We start from the raw sequence: 17,489 nt of genomic DNA, 5'->3' as shown, positions 1-17,489 counted from the left end.
GACCTGAAAACACTTTACCCTAAATGCTTCAGCGTGCGCATCCTGAGAACGGGACGTTCTCCTCTATAATCACAGGGTAGTTCTCATACCCAGGTAATTAACATGAGTACACAACATTACTATTTCTAATGGAGTCTTTACCCAAATTTCTCCAATTGTCCCAACTCCCAATAATGTAAATGTAGATTGTTTTTTATTTTCCTGTACAGGATGAAATTAAGGATCATCCCTTGCATTTTATTGTCTTTTTTTTTTTAGGGCTGCTTTTAATTTGGGACTGTTTACTTTTTTTTTTTTTTTTTTTTTTTTGCCCAAAGATAAGATTTCAGATTTAGATTTAGATTTGGATTGAGATTTGAGAACTGTTTGAAATTTCCTCCTTCCCTCTTATTAGATGTGTATTTCTTAACATGTCTTAGTTTCTCTCTTTAGCAGAAGCTGTTAAAATGCAGATAACCAATTAAGCAGTGTACTGGATAATCAGGGAATCCTTTCTTACTTGTAGAAACAAAGTTCTGTTAATCTGCAGTTTCATTCTGGTGAATCCTTTTTAGTACAGCAACCTAAGTTTTTACTTTTTCAAGACTTCAGTATAGTAGTTTTAGTTTGTCTGGGATGTTTACGACCGTTGAGAAGTCAACTCTCTGCTTCTCTTACTCAGCATACTCCCTGCCTTCCTGCTTGTCATACATGGTCTCTGGTTATCCAGCAAGTGTTACTGACTCCCCGCACCATTCACTTAGCCGGTAGGCCTCCCCAGCAAACTAATGAAATAGTCCTCCTCAAGGGCCTATCACGGCAGCTACCCAAGCCAGTAGCCTGCACTACAACTTTATCTAGTGCTCCCGTGGTAAGGGTTTAAGATCCTCAGTTGACCTTACGTTCTTTGAATTTTCTGATTTTGTTGTTACCTTGAGATAAATGAGACATTACCAGCCTGATTTGCCCAAGGCAAGTCTGAAGATCGAGTCTGGCTGACCTGATGGAAGACCAGAGAGTTCCCTTAGTGAGTTTACCCCATACAGTGTGTGTGTCATATGGTGTCTGTAATTAGGAAGGGGAAGTCAGTCATAGCATTGTAGTAACCTATGTCAGGACATTATACTCAGCTATGCCAGGATATTAACTCTTCAACCTGTGTTCCAGATTAAGGAACCTGAAGAATGTGGAGCCCCAGGAGCAGGGGAAGTCAGGAGATGCAGGGAAATGAACGAGAATAGGAGCGCTAGACAGCTCTAAGCACAAAACACGTCTCTGAAAGGTGGATGTATATGGGGCGTGACGCAGCCGCTAAATGCAACCAGTTGCCAAGAAACGGACCTAGTTGAATAGAAGTAACAGTCTACCTCATGAGCAGGTTCCAAGGAGGTATAAAAAACGACGTTCTGTCCGTGCTTCCGGAGCTTTAATAGAGTTAATGCAGTAAGAAACGTTTGGGGGAACAGCTTTTCAGAAGAGGAACTCAGCGGTGTGCCTGTGTTCATAGTCTCATTTCTCTGATTTCTCGCAGGGTTCTTGGGGATCTGGAAAAGATCAGTATAGCAGGGAGCTGCTGGTGTCCTCCATCTTCGCAGCCGCCAGTCGGAAGAGGAAAAAGCCCAAAGAAAAGGCACAACCCAGCAGCTCAGAAGACGAACTGGACAATGTATTTTTTAAGAAAGAAAACACAGAACAGAGTCACAATGACATTAAAGAAGAATCCAACAAAAAAGAGAGTGAGACATTGTGCAGAAAACAAAGGATCGCCGTTTCCAAAGAAAACACTGCTAAGAAGGACCCCGGGGCCCCAAAAGACGAAAAGACGCCGCCCCGAAAGCAGAGCGCCGCGTCGGAGGAGCCCTCCCCGCCGCACAGCGCCAAACCCCCGAAGTCGCCGGCGCCGAGCTGCCGCTTCCCGGGGCCGAGAGAGAGCCCCCGGCCGCCCGGCGCCCCCAGGTCCTGCCACTTGGAAGAGCCGGGCTCGGACTCCGGCTCGCAGGCGTCCCCGGCCGGGCTCTCCGCCGGGAAGTGCGGCAGCCCGGGAGCGAGGCACCGCGGCTTTCTGGCCGCCGCGGGCGCCCTCGCGTCGGACTGCCCCGGCGCGCACCCCGCCGGCCTGGACGGCAGCCGGCTCAGCCCCGACGTGCGCTCGGTGGCCGAGAGCCGGGGCGACGAGGCGGACGACGAGCGCAGCGAGCGCGTGAGCGAGGGCCGCCCGGTGGAGACGGACAGCGAGACGGACTTCCCCGTGTTCCCGGGCGCGCTGGCGTCCGAGCGGCTGCTGCGGGGCCCGCTGCAGGAGGCCGGCAAGGCGGGCCGCCGCAACTCGGAGGGCAGCGAGCTCAGCGGCACCGAGGGGAGCCTGACGCCCAGCCTGGACAGCCGGAGGCCGCTCTTCAGCTCCCACAAGCTCATCGAGTGCGACACCCTGTCCAGGAGGAAGTCGGCCCGCTTCAAGTCCGACAGCGGCAGCCTGGGGGACGCCAGGGGCGACCGGGACAGCCCGGCCATCAGCAGGGTGTTCGACGTCATGAAGAAAGGCAAGTCCACGGGGAGTCTGCTGCCGCCCACCAGGAGCGAGTCGGAGAAGCAGGAGCCCACCTGGAAGACGAAAATCGCGGACCGGTTAAAACTCAGGCCCCGGGCGCCGGCCGACGACATGTTCGGCGTGGGAAGCCAGAAAGCCGGCGCCGAGGCCGCCAAGCGCAAGAACATCAAGCGGCGGCACACGCTCGGAGGCCACCGCGACGCGGCCGAGCTCAGCGTGCTCAGTTTCTGGAAGGCGCACGAGCAGGCCGCGGACAGGGACGCCGAGCTCTCCGCCGTGCACCGGCTGAAGCCCAAGTGCTCCGCCCAGGACCTGTCCATCTCCGACTGGCTGGCCAGGGAGCGCCTGCGCACCAGCGCCTCCGACCTCAGCGGAGCGGACGCGGGGGACCGGGCGCCCGACCGCGGTTCCCGCGCGGTCGACGCGGCCGCGCCCGACGCGCCTCCGAGTTCGCAGCCCGTCGCGGGCGCTTCTCCGGGTCCCTTGGCTCCAGCCCCCAGGCCCCTTCTTTCCATACCGCCACGGTCACCCGACCAGATCAACGGAGAAAGCTTCCAGAACATGAGCCAAAATGCTAGTTCGGCAGCATTATAATGCCCAGCCTCAGAAACGGGCCGAAACCCCAGGCATTGGAGCACCGTCTCCTCCCTGTCTTTGATCTGGGGCATGTCCACTATAGCAACTGAAAAGCTACTGTTACACGTTCCAGTAACTCTGTAAATATTTTCTTGTACCAGAATTGTTATTATGCAGCCTTCATTTGGGCTGGTTTCATCATTTTGCACTGTGGAATAGCTTTACAGTGCATTACTACAGCCAGAAGAACATATATATATATGTATGTGTGTATATACATGCATATATATATATATATATATATTTTACAAATGTTGGACAGTTGTATACAAACGAGCAAGGTATTTGTTGCAACTTAACCACACAGTGTATACCCGAGATTACTGAAGCAAACAGCTGGCATTTGTGTGCAGCAAATTTGTCCTTTTGGTTTCATCACTAACAAAAGTGCCTCATCATAAAAATCCATTTGGTTATTAGGGTGCCATATTGTTAAAATTAGATAACTTACGTTGAATAAATAAATGCATTTTATTGGTAACAAATCTCATGACATTTACCAGTTTTAACACAGGTGGATACAGAACTAGCATTCTCTCGTCATTCCAGGTGGATCTCAGTTTTATACTCAAACTTTTAATACAGTTTTTGAGTTTTGTGTGACTTGAATTTTTAATCTTTCTGTAAAATACGTAACTTAAATGAACATATTATATGTGTATCTTTTCTTCAGATACCAGATTTGATATAAATGTTGTAACATAGATGTGTAGATAGTGACCTGGATGGAACTGGCTTCTTTATCGAGAAGAATATAATTCTGCATGAGGACTTAATGAATCCAAACCTGTGTCATGCCTGTGTGCATACCCAATTAAACACTGGAAATAAAAATTGTTTTGGTGAACTTGGCATGTCTTGAAACTCACTGTAGTGTATTTTTAAATGTTACCCCTTTATAACTGCCTTAATTGGTCCTGATTTTTAAAAAAAATATTGCCTATTCCGGGGGCACCTGGGTGGCTCTGTCCGTCAAGTGTCAGACTCTCGATCTTGGCTCTGGTCTTGATCTCATGGTCATGAGTTTGAGCCCCGAGCTGGGCTCCAGGATGGGCGTGGAGCCTACTTTAAAAAAAAAAAAAAAAAATTTTACCTATTCTCTCTATATTCTACTTCTCTTTTTTTTTTTTTTTTTTTTTTTTTTTTTTGCTATGGCTGGGTAGGGATCTCTTACAAATGTTTACACTGGCCTAACCTCACTTCTGTACACAGATAATATTTAACTTTTCTAGCTCAAGTAATATGTATTGTTTACTTTTTGCTGGCAATAATGAGTGAAAAGAACATGCATCTGGGAATCAGACCAACTCTACACTTCCTAGATACGTAAACTTGGACAAATTATTTAACTTCTCTGAATTTATTCCTTCATATAAAAATGATAATAGTATCTATTGTAGGGGTTATTGGATTTAAATGAGATACTCCAGATATAGTGCCTGCCGCACTTGACTTGCAAAATATGTCAAACCTATTCTAAAAAGCTAACGGGTACTTAAAATCTCAGAAGGGTAAGACTGGAAGGGCCTTAAAAATCATCAAATCTAGTGGTTTTCAACCCTGCCAGACCCAATATTCTCATTCTGTAAAGAATAGTTTTTAATTTCTCCTTTACTTTTCTGAAGTGAAATTCACAGATAATGTAACCTACCTGTATAACAAATCTACATATATAGTTTTCATTTTATTCAATATAGTATGGGATGTACCTGATTTTCTTACTATTATAGAAAAGAAATAAAAGTGATTTATAATAAAGGAATAAACATTTCAGTATGTGAAGTAGTCAGATATTTGCACCAATATACAGTCACTAACAGTGCAATAACTTCATGTCTCATGAATAGTTTTGCTATCGATGATGCGATTTTCTTAAATGATGGTAAAGTTCTGAACAAAATAAAAATATACTCTTTCCAAGTTTGCATAATAGGTGCATTACTGGAAAAGCCATGTATTTTTAAGATCATCAAAAATGCTTTTTGTATGTAAAAAAGAAGTTAGGCTCAAGGCTGAAATAATTATATTTTATTCATTTCTGCTCTTATATTTATTAGCTTCAATTTTCTTTGGAACCTCAGACATATCCTAGCTCATTGATTTCCAGGTTTTTGTTTGTTTTTTGGTATTTGCTTTTTAAAAGACTATTTGTTTTATTTTCATTTATTTCAGAACATTTTCTAACTTCTGTTGTGATTTTTTTTTAACCTGTGAGTTATTTATATGTATATTGCTTAATGTCTAAACATTTGGAAGCTTTCTACTTTATCTTAAAAAAATTATTTCTAGTATAAGTCACATGATTATTAAACATACTCTGGTAGTTTTAAGCTGTTTGAAATTAATGGAGACATTAATTACATACACCATTACATAAACCAGCATATGGCCAATTTTTATTCAGTGTTCCATGCCCACTTGAAAAGAATATGTACTCTGAGACTGGCTGCTTTATTATGTTGACTGGGTCAGGTTTCTTAATCGTGTTTTTTAGATCTTTTATATCCTTATTGATTTTTTACTCGGCTCTCAGCATTTCCTGAGAGGTGATAAAGCCTTATGTTAAAATTACAGAGTTCTATGTCCCTTATTCGTCAATTTTTTCCTTATACATTTTGAAGCTAGCTTACTAGGTGGACATAAATTTAGAATTATTTTATCTTCATGGTGAATTGACCCTTTTCTCATTATGAAATGCCCTTCATTATCTCTACCAAAGCTGCTTGTGTTAAAGTTTAATTTTATATGATATTGTTGTGTCTGTACCAGTTACTTTTGGTTAGTGTTTGCCCAGTAAATCTTTCTCATCCTTTTGCTTTCAACCCTTTTGTGTTTATATTCAGTTTTTCTCTTACAGCAGCATATAGTTTTCTTTTAATGTAGTCTGATAATCTTTGTCTTTTAACTGAAATGTGTAGTCCAATTACTTTTAATGAAATTCCTGATATATTTGGATTCATAGCTGCCATCTTACTTGTCTGTTTTCTACTTGTCTCACAAGTTTTATGTGCCCTTTTCTCTTGTTTCTTGCCTCTTCTGAATTAATCAAATATTTTTATTATACCCTTTTCCCCTTCTATTAGCAGGTTACTTATTATTTTACTATTCTTTTAGAGACATTCTTCACCTAATAGAACCTAATTTAAATTAAACATTTACTGCTTTCCACATACCACTTATTATAGTAAATTATATATATCCCCATACCTTGTAAGACATTATTATTTCATACGCTTGAATATTCTTCTGCGTTTGCCAACAATGACCATTTTTACCGCTCTTCATTCTTTGCTGTATTTTCATGTTTTTATCTGCCGTCTTTCTCGTCCTTCCTGAAGAGCTCTAATTATTATGTGGATCTGCTAGTGCAGTTTCTTCGCTTATGTGTGTTTGGAAATGTCTTTATTTTGCATCCTTTTTCCAAAGGATGTGCTTACTGCCTAGAGAGTGCTGGAATTTTCTTTCAGCGCTTTAGAGATGTTCTGTTTTCGTCTGGTTTCGATCGTTACTATTGAGAAGGGAGCTGTAAGTCTTCCTGTTGCTTCGAAGGTAAGTCTGGGTCGCCCTGCATTTGCAGGTGGGGTGGAGCTGGTAAGTCAGGCTTGTAGTCTCCGTGAGACGGGGTGTGTCTGGCTCTGTCCCTCTCCTAAGGTGTCACTTTTCAGGTACCTCAGTGTTTGGGGATTTGCTGTGGCCCCTCCTCCCGGGCATGTCCTGAACCCCGCTGTGTCGCTTGTCACCTCAGCCTCTGAGACTGTACCAGACACACCAGTCTGTTTCCTAACTGGCCTTCCGCCCTGAATGGTTGAAGTACCGGCAGATGCTTATAAAAGTAAAACTTTACACCAAGTATGGGGTTCTCCCCTCTATGATTCACTTTGCTCGGGGATTTTGTTTCCCCAAGTCTTAGCCCAGACTCAGCATCCCACACCCCTGGGCATCTTTTTACTTAATTACTTTGCCACTCCCAGCCCAGTTCAGGAAAATGGAGGAAAGCCCGCTTCTGAGTAGCCCCTGTCCCCCCAAGCCTGGCTTTCGTTTTAGCTCCCTGCCTTAACTGCCTGGACAGCTCTCCAGTTCGTTTGCTTATGGACTAGCAGAATGGCTGGTGGTTATTTTCTCCAGCTTTTCTCATGGTTCTCAGTACGGGTCTTCGTCAGCTATGAGCTATTCCACGGTGGTTGGAAACAGATGTTCCCGAAACTCAAATCATTACACGTCGGTTCTTCACCTACACGGTGTCAGACAGAACGATAAAACCCGTGTGAGATACGAGCTAACCCTTTATCGTGTGGGAATTTCGACCCTTGTCTTACTGGAGCCTCCAGGGTGAAGCTATGTTTCTTCTAACAATAGAGGAGGATGTACTGATACGCTGAAATAGTAAAACAAAGTATTTTCTGAAAACTCTTAGAAACAGTGGATTCTCTAAGAGCACCCAGATCACCAGGTAGCCCCTCTTAGTTCATCTGATTTTCAGCAGTGCGTGTAGTCACTGCAAGTGCCCTCAGTTGAAGTTACTTCCCACTTCAGTAAAAATGTCATGGTTAGACTAGCTTATCCGACAGGCATTGTGGCTACATTTTGTTTCTACTTTTTGATGAAACTGTTCTACGGATTTTTGGGGTCTCGTTTTGAAAGTAGTCTATACAGCTTCATTACTGAAACCATTTGTTTTGGGTTCATTTTTTGAGAGACTGGTGAAGTGCTTGCTGACAAGGGAAGTGCTTGTTGACAGAAGGAACATTCCACGGACATGCTGGAGGTTCTTCCTTCTTGATTTTTAAATGAGATTGTATTCTTCAAACTTGAAACTTACTTCAAACCTACCTGGAGTGCTGCAGTGGATCTTCAGAGTACCAGCATAGAGCCATGACCTGATGCTGGCCAGCTGTGTGACTTTAGGCAAGTTACTTTACCTCTCTGAGCCTCAGTTTTTCCACCTGTAAGAACGAATTAGAACAGATGATCCTAATGTAATATCAGCTCCACCATTTTGATTCTTCTGGAGACTCTAATGCTAGAACCCTGAGATACAGCAACATTTCTTTATTTTTAAAAGAAGTAGGGAAAAATATTTTTTATACAGATTTTATTTATTTATTTGACAGAGAGCACAGCAGTGGGTACAGCAGGCAGACAGAGAGGGATAAGTAGGCTCCCAGAGCAGGGAGCCCGATGTGGGGCTCGATGCCAGGACTCTGGGATCATGACCTGAATGGAAGGCAGACGCTTAACGACTGGGCCATCCAGGTGCCCCAAGAAGTAAGAAAAAATATTGACAACAGAAGAATAAGGGGCACTTCGGTGGCTCAGTCAGGTAAGCGTCTGCCTTCTGCTCAGGTCACAATCCTGAGTCCTGGGATCCAGCCCTGCCTCTGGCTCCCTGCTCAGCGGGGAGCCTGCTTCTCCCTCTCCCCCCCTGCTCATGCACTTTCTCTCTCTCTCTCTTTCTCTCTCTCTCTGTGTCTCTCAAATAAACAAATAAAATCTTTAAAAAAAAAAGAATATAACACTCTTTATATTGCCCTGAATGAACAAATACCAACATTTTGTAATCTCTGCATCAGCTCTTTTTTAGGAGGACAAATATTCCTGTTAAGCATTGACTCCGCCCCGTTACCCTTTCCACTCCCCTGCCCTTCCCCTCTCCCTGCAGACAAACATCATGAGCAGATCTTCCCAGTTACGTTTTACTTCTATTATATACATAACCATAATTATGACACAGTGTTCTATTTTTAATTTACATAAATCAGCATAGTATCTAGCTTGCTTTGTTTCACTTCATATGTTTTTGAGATCTGTCTTCATTGGACCATGTAGCTCTATTCTGTTTTCCCCTTTTCCTGGCGGTGGGCATGGTGTTTGCTTTCTTAGTACTTGCCTCCTTGCACACGCATAGAGGGTCTTAAAGCCCTTAAAGCTTCTATGCCCCATTCTAACTTGACTGTCAAATTAACCTCCAAGTTGACGCCGTCAGCAGCATATGAGTTCTCTAATTTTTTCACATCCTCGTGGATGCTAGATATTTTGGGGATTTTAAATGCGTGTTTTGGAAATGGATACGTGTGAAGCGGTGTCTGACCATTGCGCCTTTTCTACGTTACTGGTCAAGAGGGTGTTTCTGTCATTGGCTTTTTCTCAGAGATTTTTATATGATCTGGATACGAATCCTCTACCTGTTGGGTAGATTTCAAGTATCTTCTTTCAGGTTGAAGTTTTTTAAACCTTAAGGTATTGGACGGTATATTTTAAATTTGTTTTATTTAATCAGAGTTACTAGCTTTTATCTGCACACGTTGAACCCCACCGAAGAAAACCTTTCCCACCCACTGGCATCAGCTGTGTCCGTTTTCTGATGGGTTTCGCCTGTGGTTTTCAGTGTTAGGGGTTTCGGTATCTGGGATTTATTTAATGAATGACGTGAGGTGGTATGACAACGTTTTATTTCTCCTACGGTAGTTACTGCTGAGGTTTTTGCTACAAAACTCCAGATCCACAGGAATTCCTTTTTTTTTTTTTTTTAAGTATAGTTGACATGCCGTATTACATTAGTTTCAGGTGTAGATCTAGACAAGACAAAGAAATGTCCCTACTGGTCACCAGCAGGGATGACAGTTTAGCAGCTTGTTTTGTGCCCAGAGAGGACAGTAGGAGCTGGGTTTTTGTTGTTGTTGTTGTTGTTTTTCTACCATTTTAAATTTCAATTTCAATTTTTTGTTATTTTAATTTTTTAAATTTTTTGTTATTTTAATTTTTTGTTATTATGCTGTTAGTCACCATACAGGACACCATTAGGTTTTGCTGTCGTGTTCCGTGGTTCATTGTTGGAGTGTAACACCCCGTGCTCCATGCAATCCGTGCCCTCCTCAATACCCATCTGGAGGAGCTGTTTGTGACACTGGCTGCTCAGAAAGGAAGTAGAGCAGTGGGTGGTGCTGGGGGGCGGGGGGAGTGACACCTGCTCTCTGCTGCCCCCCACCTCACAGCGCCCCTGCTGAGACAGCAAAGGTGAGAGCCAGAGCCGTATTTTAGAAGAGTCAAATGAAATAGAAAAACAAGAGAAAGCGAAGACATCTCCTAACCTTCCGATTAAAGGAGCTACAAAAGGGAAAATATTGGGGAATGCAGATAGAGGTTTATCAATTGTCTGCTTGGCTATGGGGTTCCTAAAGATGCTTTCTTACAGACAGAGAGCAAAAAAAGATGCCTGGAGGCCTTTACCTTTTGAGAGTAGGATTAAGATGACAGTTACGAAGATGTGCCAACAGAATTGAGCGAAACACCAGGGTCTTGCGTGCTGGGTGCTGAATTTCACAGAGATCAATCAGCGTAAGATTTTTGAGATACGGATACGTTTGTTCTGGTAGGTGAACTACTTTGCCCCCCTTCTTGACTGCACTATTTCTGTGCCGATCTTTGGGTCATCTTACAGTGATGTTCACAGTTTCGTGGTGGGTTTTTAAATTTACATTTTGAAGTCAATCTCCCTTTTCTACAGAATTACCCAGCAAATATTTGAAGACCTTTATCATGTCTCCCAAACCTTATCTCTTTCCCCTTTAAGCCTTCTAACTGCTTACCATGGAAGAGTGGTCAAAAGCTAGAAGCAGGTGAATATTCTCTCCGTGTGAGGAAGGGAATTCTGACCAGTCCTGTTAAAAGGTGAATTGAGTAGACTTGGCAGAGTGTGGAGGGGCCCCCACTGCTGACAGCAGCCGGATGTCCCGCCTCTCACCCGCCATGTTTGCAGTGTGGATGGTTCTCCATCGTGCTTCCTTTCAGGCGCCGGTTGCTGGACGGATGTTAAGTAGAAGGTGGATTTTGGAAACAGGTTGTTTGCAGGCTCTCGCAGACGCTGTATCCTCCTTACTGAGTGTTGTTCACGGAGACCCACACTCCCCTTTCTGCTTAGATCTTACCTCAGCGACCTGGGAAGCACACCTTCGTGATCACTGCCAAGGACGTTTGTTCATTTGAAGAAACAAGGAAATTCTAATATCCTGAAAACAATCATGTCTACTATTGCCTTTGGTCCGTAAGGGTTTTCTCCCATCCATAGGGAATAATTTAACCCAACTTTCTTTCATGGAAAGTCACCTAATTCCAATCTGAATCCTTATATGCTGGCCATTGTGGAAGGCAATAGAATGTCCACTGTGTCATGCTTCTTGTCACAGTTACGAGTGTCCCTTGATGTGGCCGTGAGCTTGCCTAGCGTTCTGGCAACTCTTCAGACTTTAAGCCTCTGAAGTCGTAGGCTCCCTTTAACAATAGTGCACGAGGGCCACGTAGGTGTTCCAGTAATCTCTTGCTGAATGATTAACCGCTCCAGAATGCCGTGGCTTCAACGTAACAACGTTTAAGATGCTCCTGTAGGACTGGGTGGCTGCATTAGCAGGGGGGCAGCTCCCACCTGAACACCTGCCTGGGCTCCGCATCCGGCTCACTCAGGGCAGTCAGTGGATGCTGGCTTTCAGCTGGGAGCTCGGTGGCGCCCGTGGACCAGTCTACACGTGGCCTCTCCCAGGGGCTCGGGCTTCACACAGCATGGAGGCTGGGTTCCAAGCAGGAGCATCCCAACATCAAGCTGCTCTCAGGACAGTCGATCAGAAGCTGCCAGGCTGCTTGTGACCTACGCTCCGAAGCCCAGAACATTGCTTCTGCTGCATTCTGCTGGTCAAGCAAGGCACCAAGCCCAGACCAGATGCAAAGGGAGGGAAACCAGACACTACCTCTCAAGGCAAAGGACAGCCAAGCATGTGCGTGGTCTTCTTTAGGTGAACTCAGGGTGCGCTTGTGGGTAAACTCGCATCTCCAGCTTACGGCACTGCTATTCTTTTGTCCTAATGTTTCATCTTTGCCTTATAAGTTTTACCTACCTATACCCTCGGTTTCCTCAAATACTTACTTTAGTATTAGTATTTGTATTTTTGGACCCCCTTAAAAGGTATTTTCTCTAAGCAGCAAGACAGACAGACACAGTTTCCAGAATCAATCCTTCCAGGCCTCTCCTCCCCCACTCATATGTTTAAAAACATAAGCACGGTCGGCTCTGTTTCCGTCTCCCAGGCCCATTCTTCCAAAACTGAATGCCAAGTAAGGATCCCATAAGCAACCCCCCTCAGTAGCCCCAATCTCCTTGCAAAGCCGGCAAAGGCGTGTGGCTTCACTAAGGTTTGCCTGCCGGACCCCTCGGGATGAGCTAGACCCGCTGCGGCGGCAAATCACAGGTCCGGGGCTCACAACAAACCAGGCTCCTTTCTTACTTGCTTTCGGCGACTGTGGGCCACTGACCGCCGCTCTGTCCCAATCACCAGTCACTGCATTATCAGAAAAGAGAACCGCGCAGACCGCCTCGGCTAGGGATGCCCTCGCTCTTGGTGGTCAGAGCCAGAAGGGCTCCTGGCTTCTAGAGGGCGAAGGGGTCTCCTCTCGAAGCGGGACATGGGAAGCTCTACCACTCTCCGCGCGCGTCTTGTTTAGCTCATCGCATCCCCGTCCTGGTGCTAATGCTCCCTCCTGCCCTAGGAGGGACAGAGTTTTCCAAAGTGGGGGGGTGCAGTCCTGAGCCTGAGCTTGTTTCAGTAGAAATAACCACTCTGTTAACTTCCTAATATTGTTGTGACAGATCAGCGTAGACTTAGTGGCTCTGCACCGCACACATTTAGGCTCATCTATTTCCGGCAGTTGGAATTCACTGGGTTGAAATCAAGGTTGCTGCGGTGAGGCTGTGCCCTCAGAAGGCTCTCGGGGAGACTCTGTCCTGGTCCCAAGCCATTCAAAGATCTAGGTATATTTTATTTCCAGTTGTCCTATCTCAACTTATATACTATCTTTTCCAGAATTTATCACTTTCCAGAATTTTATTGTTATTCTTTACTCCATACAGTGGACATCGTTAATGTTTTATTTTTATTTTATTTGTTTATCTATTTATCAGAGAGAGAAAGAGTGTGCACAAGTGGGGAAAAGGGGCAGAGGCAGAGGGAGAAGCAGACTCGCTGCTGAGCAGGGAGCCCAGCACAGGACTCGATCCCAGGACCCCGGGATCATGACCCAAGCCGAAGGCAGCCGCTTCACTGACTGAGCCACCCAGGCGCCCATTATTGCTGTTTTATAACGTGAATGCAGTGCTGACACTCCCGTATTTGCCATTTCTGTCCATCGCTATGCCGTCCTGCACCGCAGGCCAGTTGCCCGGGATCATTCTACCTGAATTAGATACTTAGATCCTTCTGAAGTTTCCGTAGTGAGAGCTGTTGGCGATGAACATTGTCAGCTTTTATCTATCTTTAAATGTAATTATTTTGCCTTCACTCAGGAGACATGGTTTTGCTGGATATACAGCTATAGGTTGACAGCAGTATTTCCCCTCCGCGTCATGAGAGAGTAATCCATTCTCTCTGGACTTCGGTGTTGCTGTGGGCTGGGTCTGTGTAGGTAATCTGTTATTTTTACTGTCTCACTAGCTTAAAAGTCTCCTTTAGTGTTTGGTGTTCGGACCCTTTGCTACAATGTGTCTAGAGTAGGGATTTTTTTTAAATTTAAATTTAAATTTTTTTAAAGATTTTATTCACTTGAGAGAGGGAGAGCAGGGTCAGAGGGAGAATCTCCAGCAGATTCTGCTCTGAACATGGAGCCCGATGTGGGTCTCGATCCCAAGACCCGGAGATCAGGACCTGAGCCGAAACCAGGAGTCGGACACTCAATCAGCTAAGCCATCCAGGCTCCCCTAGGTATGGGTTTCTTTCTATCATCTTTCTTAGAATTTGGTTCTCTGAAACAGAACCGACATCTTCCATCCATTCTATGAAGTTTCTCAGTCATTTCTTAAAATTTCCTCTCCCCCTTTGCTCTGTTATCTCCTCTAGGAGCCCCTATTAAATGTCTGTTGAATTACCTCACTCGATCTCTCCTTGCCCGTGCTCAGAATTTACACCTCACTTTCTCTCTGTGTTGCATCCAGGTAAGAGGCTACTTTTAGAGCTACTTTCCAGCTCGGTGTTTGACTCTCAGCAGTGTCTCATCTGCAGTGTCGTCTGTCCATGGGGTTTTCAATTTCACTTTTCTCTCATTTTTAGAAGTCCTGTTTTTTTTTTATTCCAAAACAGCCTAGACAATGTTGAACTCCCTTTTTGTTTGCATCAATCACATTTTATGATTTCTTTTATTTCTATAAACTATTAAGGACGTTTTATTTTAGCATGAATTCTGGAACCGAACTCCCTGGCTTCAAATCTCAATGAATTTGAACAAGGCACCTAACTTCTCTAGGTCTCTGTCTCCTCACGTGTGGAATGAAGGAAATAATAATTCCCACCAGGTCTGATTCTCTCCCCCTCCCCCTCCCCCTCCACCTCCTCCCCCCCCTTTTCCCTCTTTTTCCTCCTCCTCCTTCATTTCATTTCTCAAGCAGCCGGAGAGAGCTTTAAATTTGTAATTTGTTCATTATCTCTATTCATTTTAGCCAAAGTGATAGATTCAAAGAAACCCATTAAAGTTTCCCTTAGGCTGCGTTGACATTTTTACATTTTAACATCCCCAATTTTGCCTTCTCATGAATTCTTAGGAGAAATATCCAATTATTTTCTTCCCATTTACCGTGACGACCTGTTCTGAAAACCCAAATAGAGCCCATCAGGACCCCTTCGCTGTGGAATCAGGAGGGACGGACGCCAGGGCTTTGATTTCCAGATGCTCGCGGTGCCTGGTGGTTGATTATTAGTGGTTAACACCACTTCCCATTCCTACCCCAGGAAAACATCATTCGAACAGGGAAGGATTCATCCCCCATCAAAAAAGAAATGGGCAAGGCCATTCCCTGTGCATGTAGCTTTCTCGCTGGGGGCAACAGAACAAAAACTCAAACAAGGTGGCTTCGCAGACGCAAACACAAAAGCACAAATGTGACTGTTCTTTTCCTTTTTCTTTCTTTTTTTTTTTTAAGATTTTATTTATTTATTTGACAGACAGAGATCACAAGTGGGCAGAGAAGCAGGCGGGGGGCGGGGGGGAAGCAGGCTCCCCGCTGAGCAGAGAGCCTGATGCGGGGCTCGATCCCAGGACCCTGGGATCATGACCTGAGCCGAAGGCAGAGGCTTAACCCACTGAGCCACCCAGGCACCCCAACCTTTTTCTTTTTTTAATGAACGCTCTATCATAGTTGTAGGATAGATAACATTTTTAATATTGGGGAATGGTAATCTTCCCATTCCTCTGCCCCCCGGAGCAGACCATCATGCAAACAGAACTTAAACCCTGACCTTGTCGCTTTAGCCCTCAAACTTCCTCGGGCTCCTTACCCCGCTGTGGAGGGTCTGCAGACCGAGGAGGGTGCCGCAGGCCAGCCCTGCTGCGCGGTCCCCCTGCTGGCCGGCTACGGGGTCCCCCTGAGCTCGCCTCCTATGCAAGCTTGCCTCCCATTTCAAAAGCGTGCCCTCCAGCCCTGGCTCCTGATTGCTTTCTCAGCCTTCCCCTTACCTAATTACTTTCATCTCATGTGGTCTTAACAGACTGATTGCTTGCCCGTGGCCGTGACAAGAATGGCCAAGGTGAACAAAAAGATCTGTCTCATAAAACTTCCGATTTTTTGAAAAACTGGAAGGGCCCACTAGTCCCACTTTCCAGCACACTAGGGACAGGGTCGTAGCCATCTGTAGACAGGGCTGGTGCTCTCTGACCCACCCAGGCCCCACTGCCTCCCCCCACCCGGGGCCCTCGCCTGGGCCCACAGTTGGTAATAGAGTCTCTGCTCGAAGCCTGAGTTAGCCCCCTGACTCCAGGGGCAATGACATGTCCTGAATAAAGAAGGTATAACCCCTTGGCCTTTCTCTCCAGCCCCAATCCCAGAGTCTAATCAGGGATAAGAAAGAATAGAAAAGGGGTGCCTGGGTGGCTCAGTCGGTTAAAGGGTCTGACTTCGTCTCAGGTCATGATCTCGGGTCCTGGGATCCAGGCATCGGGCTCTGCACCCAGCAGGGAGTCTGCTTGTCCCTCTCCCCCTGCTCCTTCTCTCTCTCTCTCTCAAATAAATAAATAACCAAATAAAATCTTTAAAAAGAGAAAGAAAGAAGGAGGGAGGGAGAGAGGGAGGAAGGAAGGAAGGAAGGAATGAAAAAGAAAGAAAGGACCACTGAAAAGGGAGCTCTTTTGATGAACGTTTCTCCAATGCCAATCTGCCCGTCTCCACCTCGCCGGGTGCGATGCTACGAGCTCACATGAAGTGAGCGGAGACCGAGGGTCAGGCTACCACCTCTCTACGTGTTTTCCACGCAATGACACACTGTTTCCCACAGTCGCCCTGGGAACCGATTGTGGCACCGTCTTGCTCATTTCCCAGCATCCATCTGCAGACCACACCTCCCAGCCCGTCTCCCAGCTGGGGGTGGCTCTCGCCCCCAGTCCAGAAGATGTGTTTTGTGCAACTTCCTGCAAGTGTCTTTAAAAGGACAGGCAGGTGCTGCTACAAGCTTTCCTCTTTCCACTGTCGGGACTCTTCTTTGACTCAGCCTCTCTTTCCTCTTCGGGGCTTCTGGGCTTCTGGAAGCCTCCACTGACATTGCTGCCACCCTTCCTGACTTCAGAGCCACGCTGGCTACCATGAGATCACCCCCGGCGTCTCTGTTCTCAGCCTCCTCTCCTTGCTTCCCCGCCCCCCCCCCCATCCCTGGAATAACGGCCACCTCCCCTCAGGTACCATTTCCCCACTCTCCTCCCACTGGGAAAGATGGGAGGCGAGGTCTTGGGGAAAGTGAGCTGATCTGGTCTCTTACTCAAGGCAACGTCTGGTCTTCCCCATTCTGTGGCAGGAACACCGCCTGGCAGAGAGCCATTTCTAGTCCCATGCCTCCACGGCTGTCACTGAGAGGCGGAGTGGGGGCTGGGCAGCCTGTGCTCCCCGGGGGGCCTGCCCCTGCCTTCACACGTGTGTCGACTTGCTTCTCAGCCGGGCTGCGGGCCGTGCAGGTCTCTCTCTCGGAGGGTCTGTGCTCTTCCTCCCAGAACAAGCTGGCTGTCGCCACCGCAGGGCTCACCAAGTGCGGCGACACGAAAGGCAGGACAGCTCTGGCAGTGACTGGAAGGGGGCAGCTGGACCTCGGGGATGGTAGATGACATGGTTACCCCCGGAAGAGCGGTTCTTTGAGGCAGCTGGGAAAGGGTCCGGGCATCTGCTGGGAGGTCTGTCCTCCTTTAGGCTTCGGTGTGACTGAACTTGAGAAAGTAATTGAGTTCATGCTTTAAAACTTTGTTCCATAGTTTTAAAAAAGTGTGTGTGTGTGTTTAAAATACTGTCAAATTTTCTCAGTGCCAGGATTTTGCC

At 46.1% G+C, this 17,489-nt stretch overlaps 1 protein-coding gene across 3 annotated transcripts in view; it reads left to right on the top strand.

Annotated features, from left to right (window-relative positions):
* ARHGAP21 (Rho GTPase activating protein 21) overlaps window positions 1–4,010 on the top strand; it is a gene marked incomplete at its 5' end in the record, with an annotated part of 131,899 nt that extends 127,889 nt beyond the window's left edge. For 2 of the 3 annotated variants that reach the window (XM_080810705.1, XM_080810704.1), the window contains one exon: window positions 1,511–4,010. In XM_080810705.1, coding sequence (XP_080666831.1) covers window positions 1,511–3,121 — 1,611 coding nt within the window. In that variant the 3' untranslated portion in view covers window positions 3,122–4,010. The remainder of the gene's footprint in view (window positions 1–1,510) is intronic. The other variant, XM_080810706.1, reaches the window with a different exon arrangement.
* Between the last annotated feature and the right edge of the window lie 13,479 nt (window positions 4,011–17,489).

This window comes from Martes martes (genome assembly GCF_963455335.1).
Source record: "Martes martes genome assembly, chromosome: 8".
Lineage (NCBI taxonomy): Eukaryota > Metazoa > Chordata > Mammalia > Carnivora > Mustelidae > Martes > Martes martes.
The sequence above is the reverse complement of the archived record's forward strand: the minus strand, read 5'-3'. Positions and strand labels throughout refer to the sequence as shown.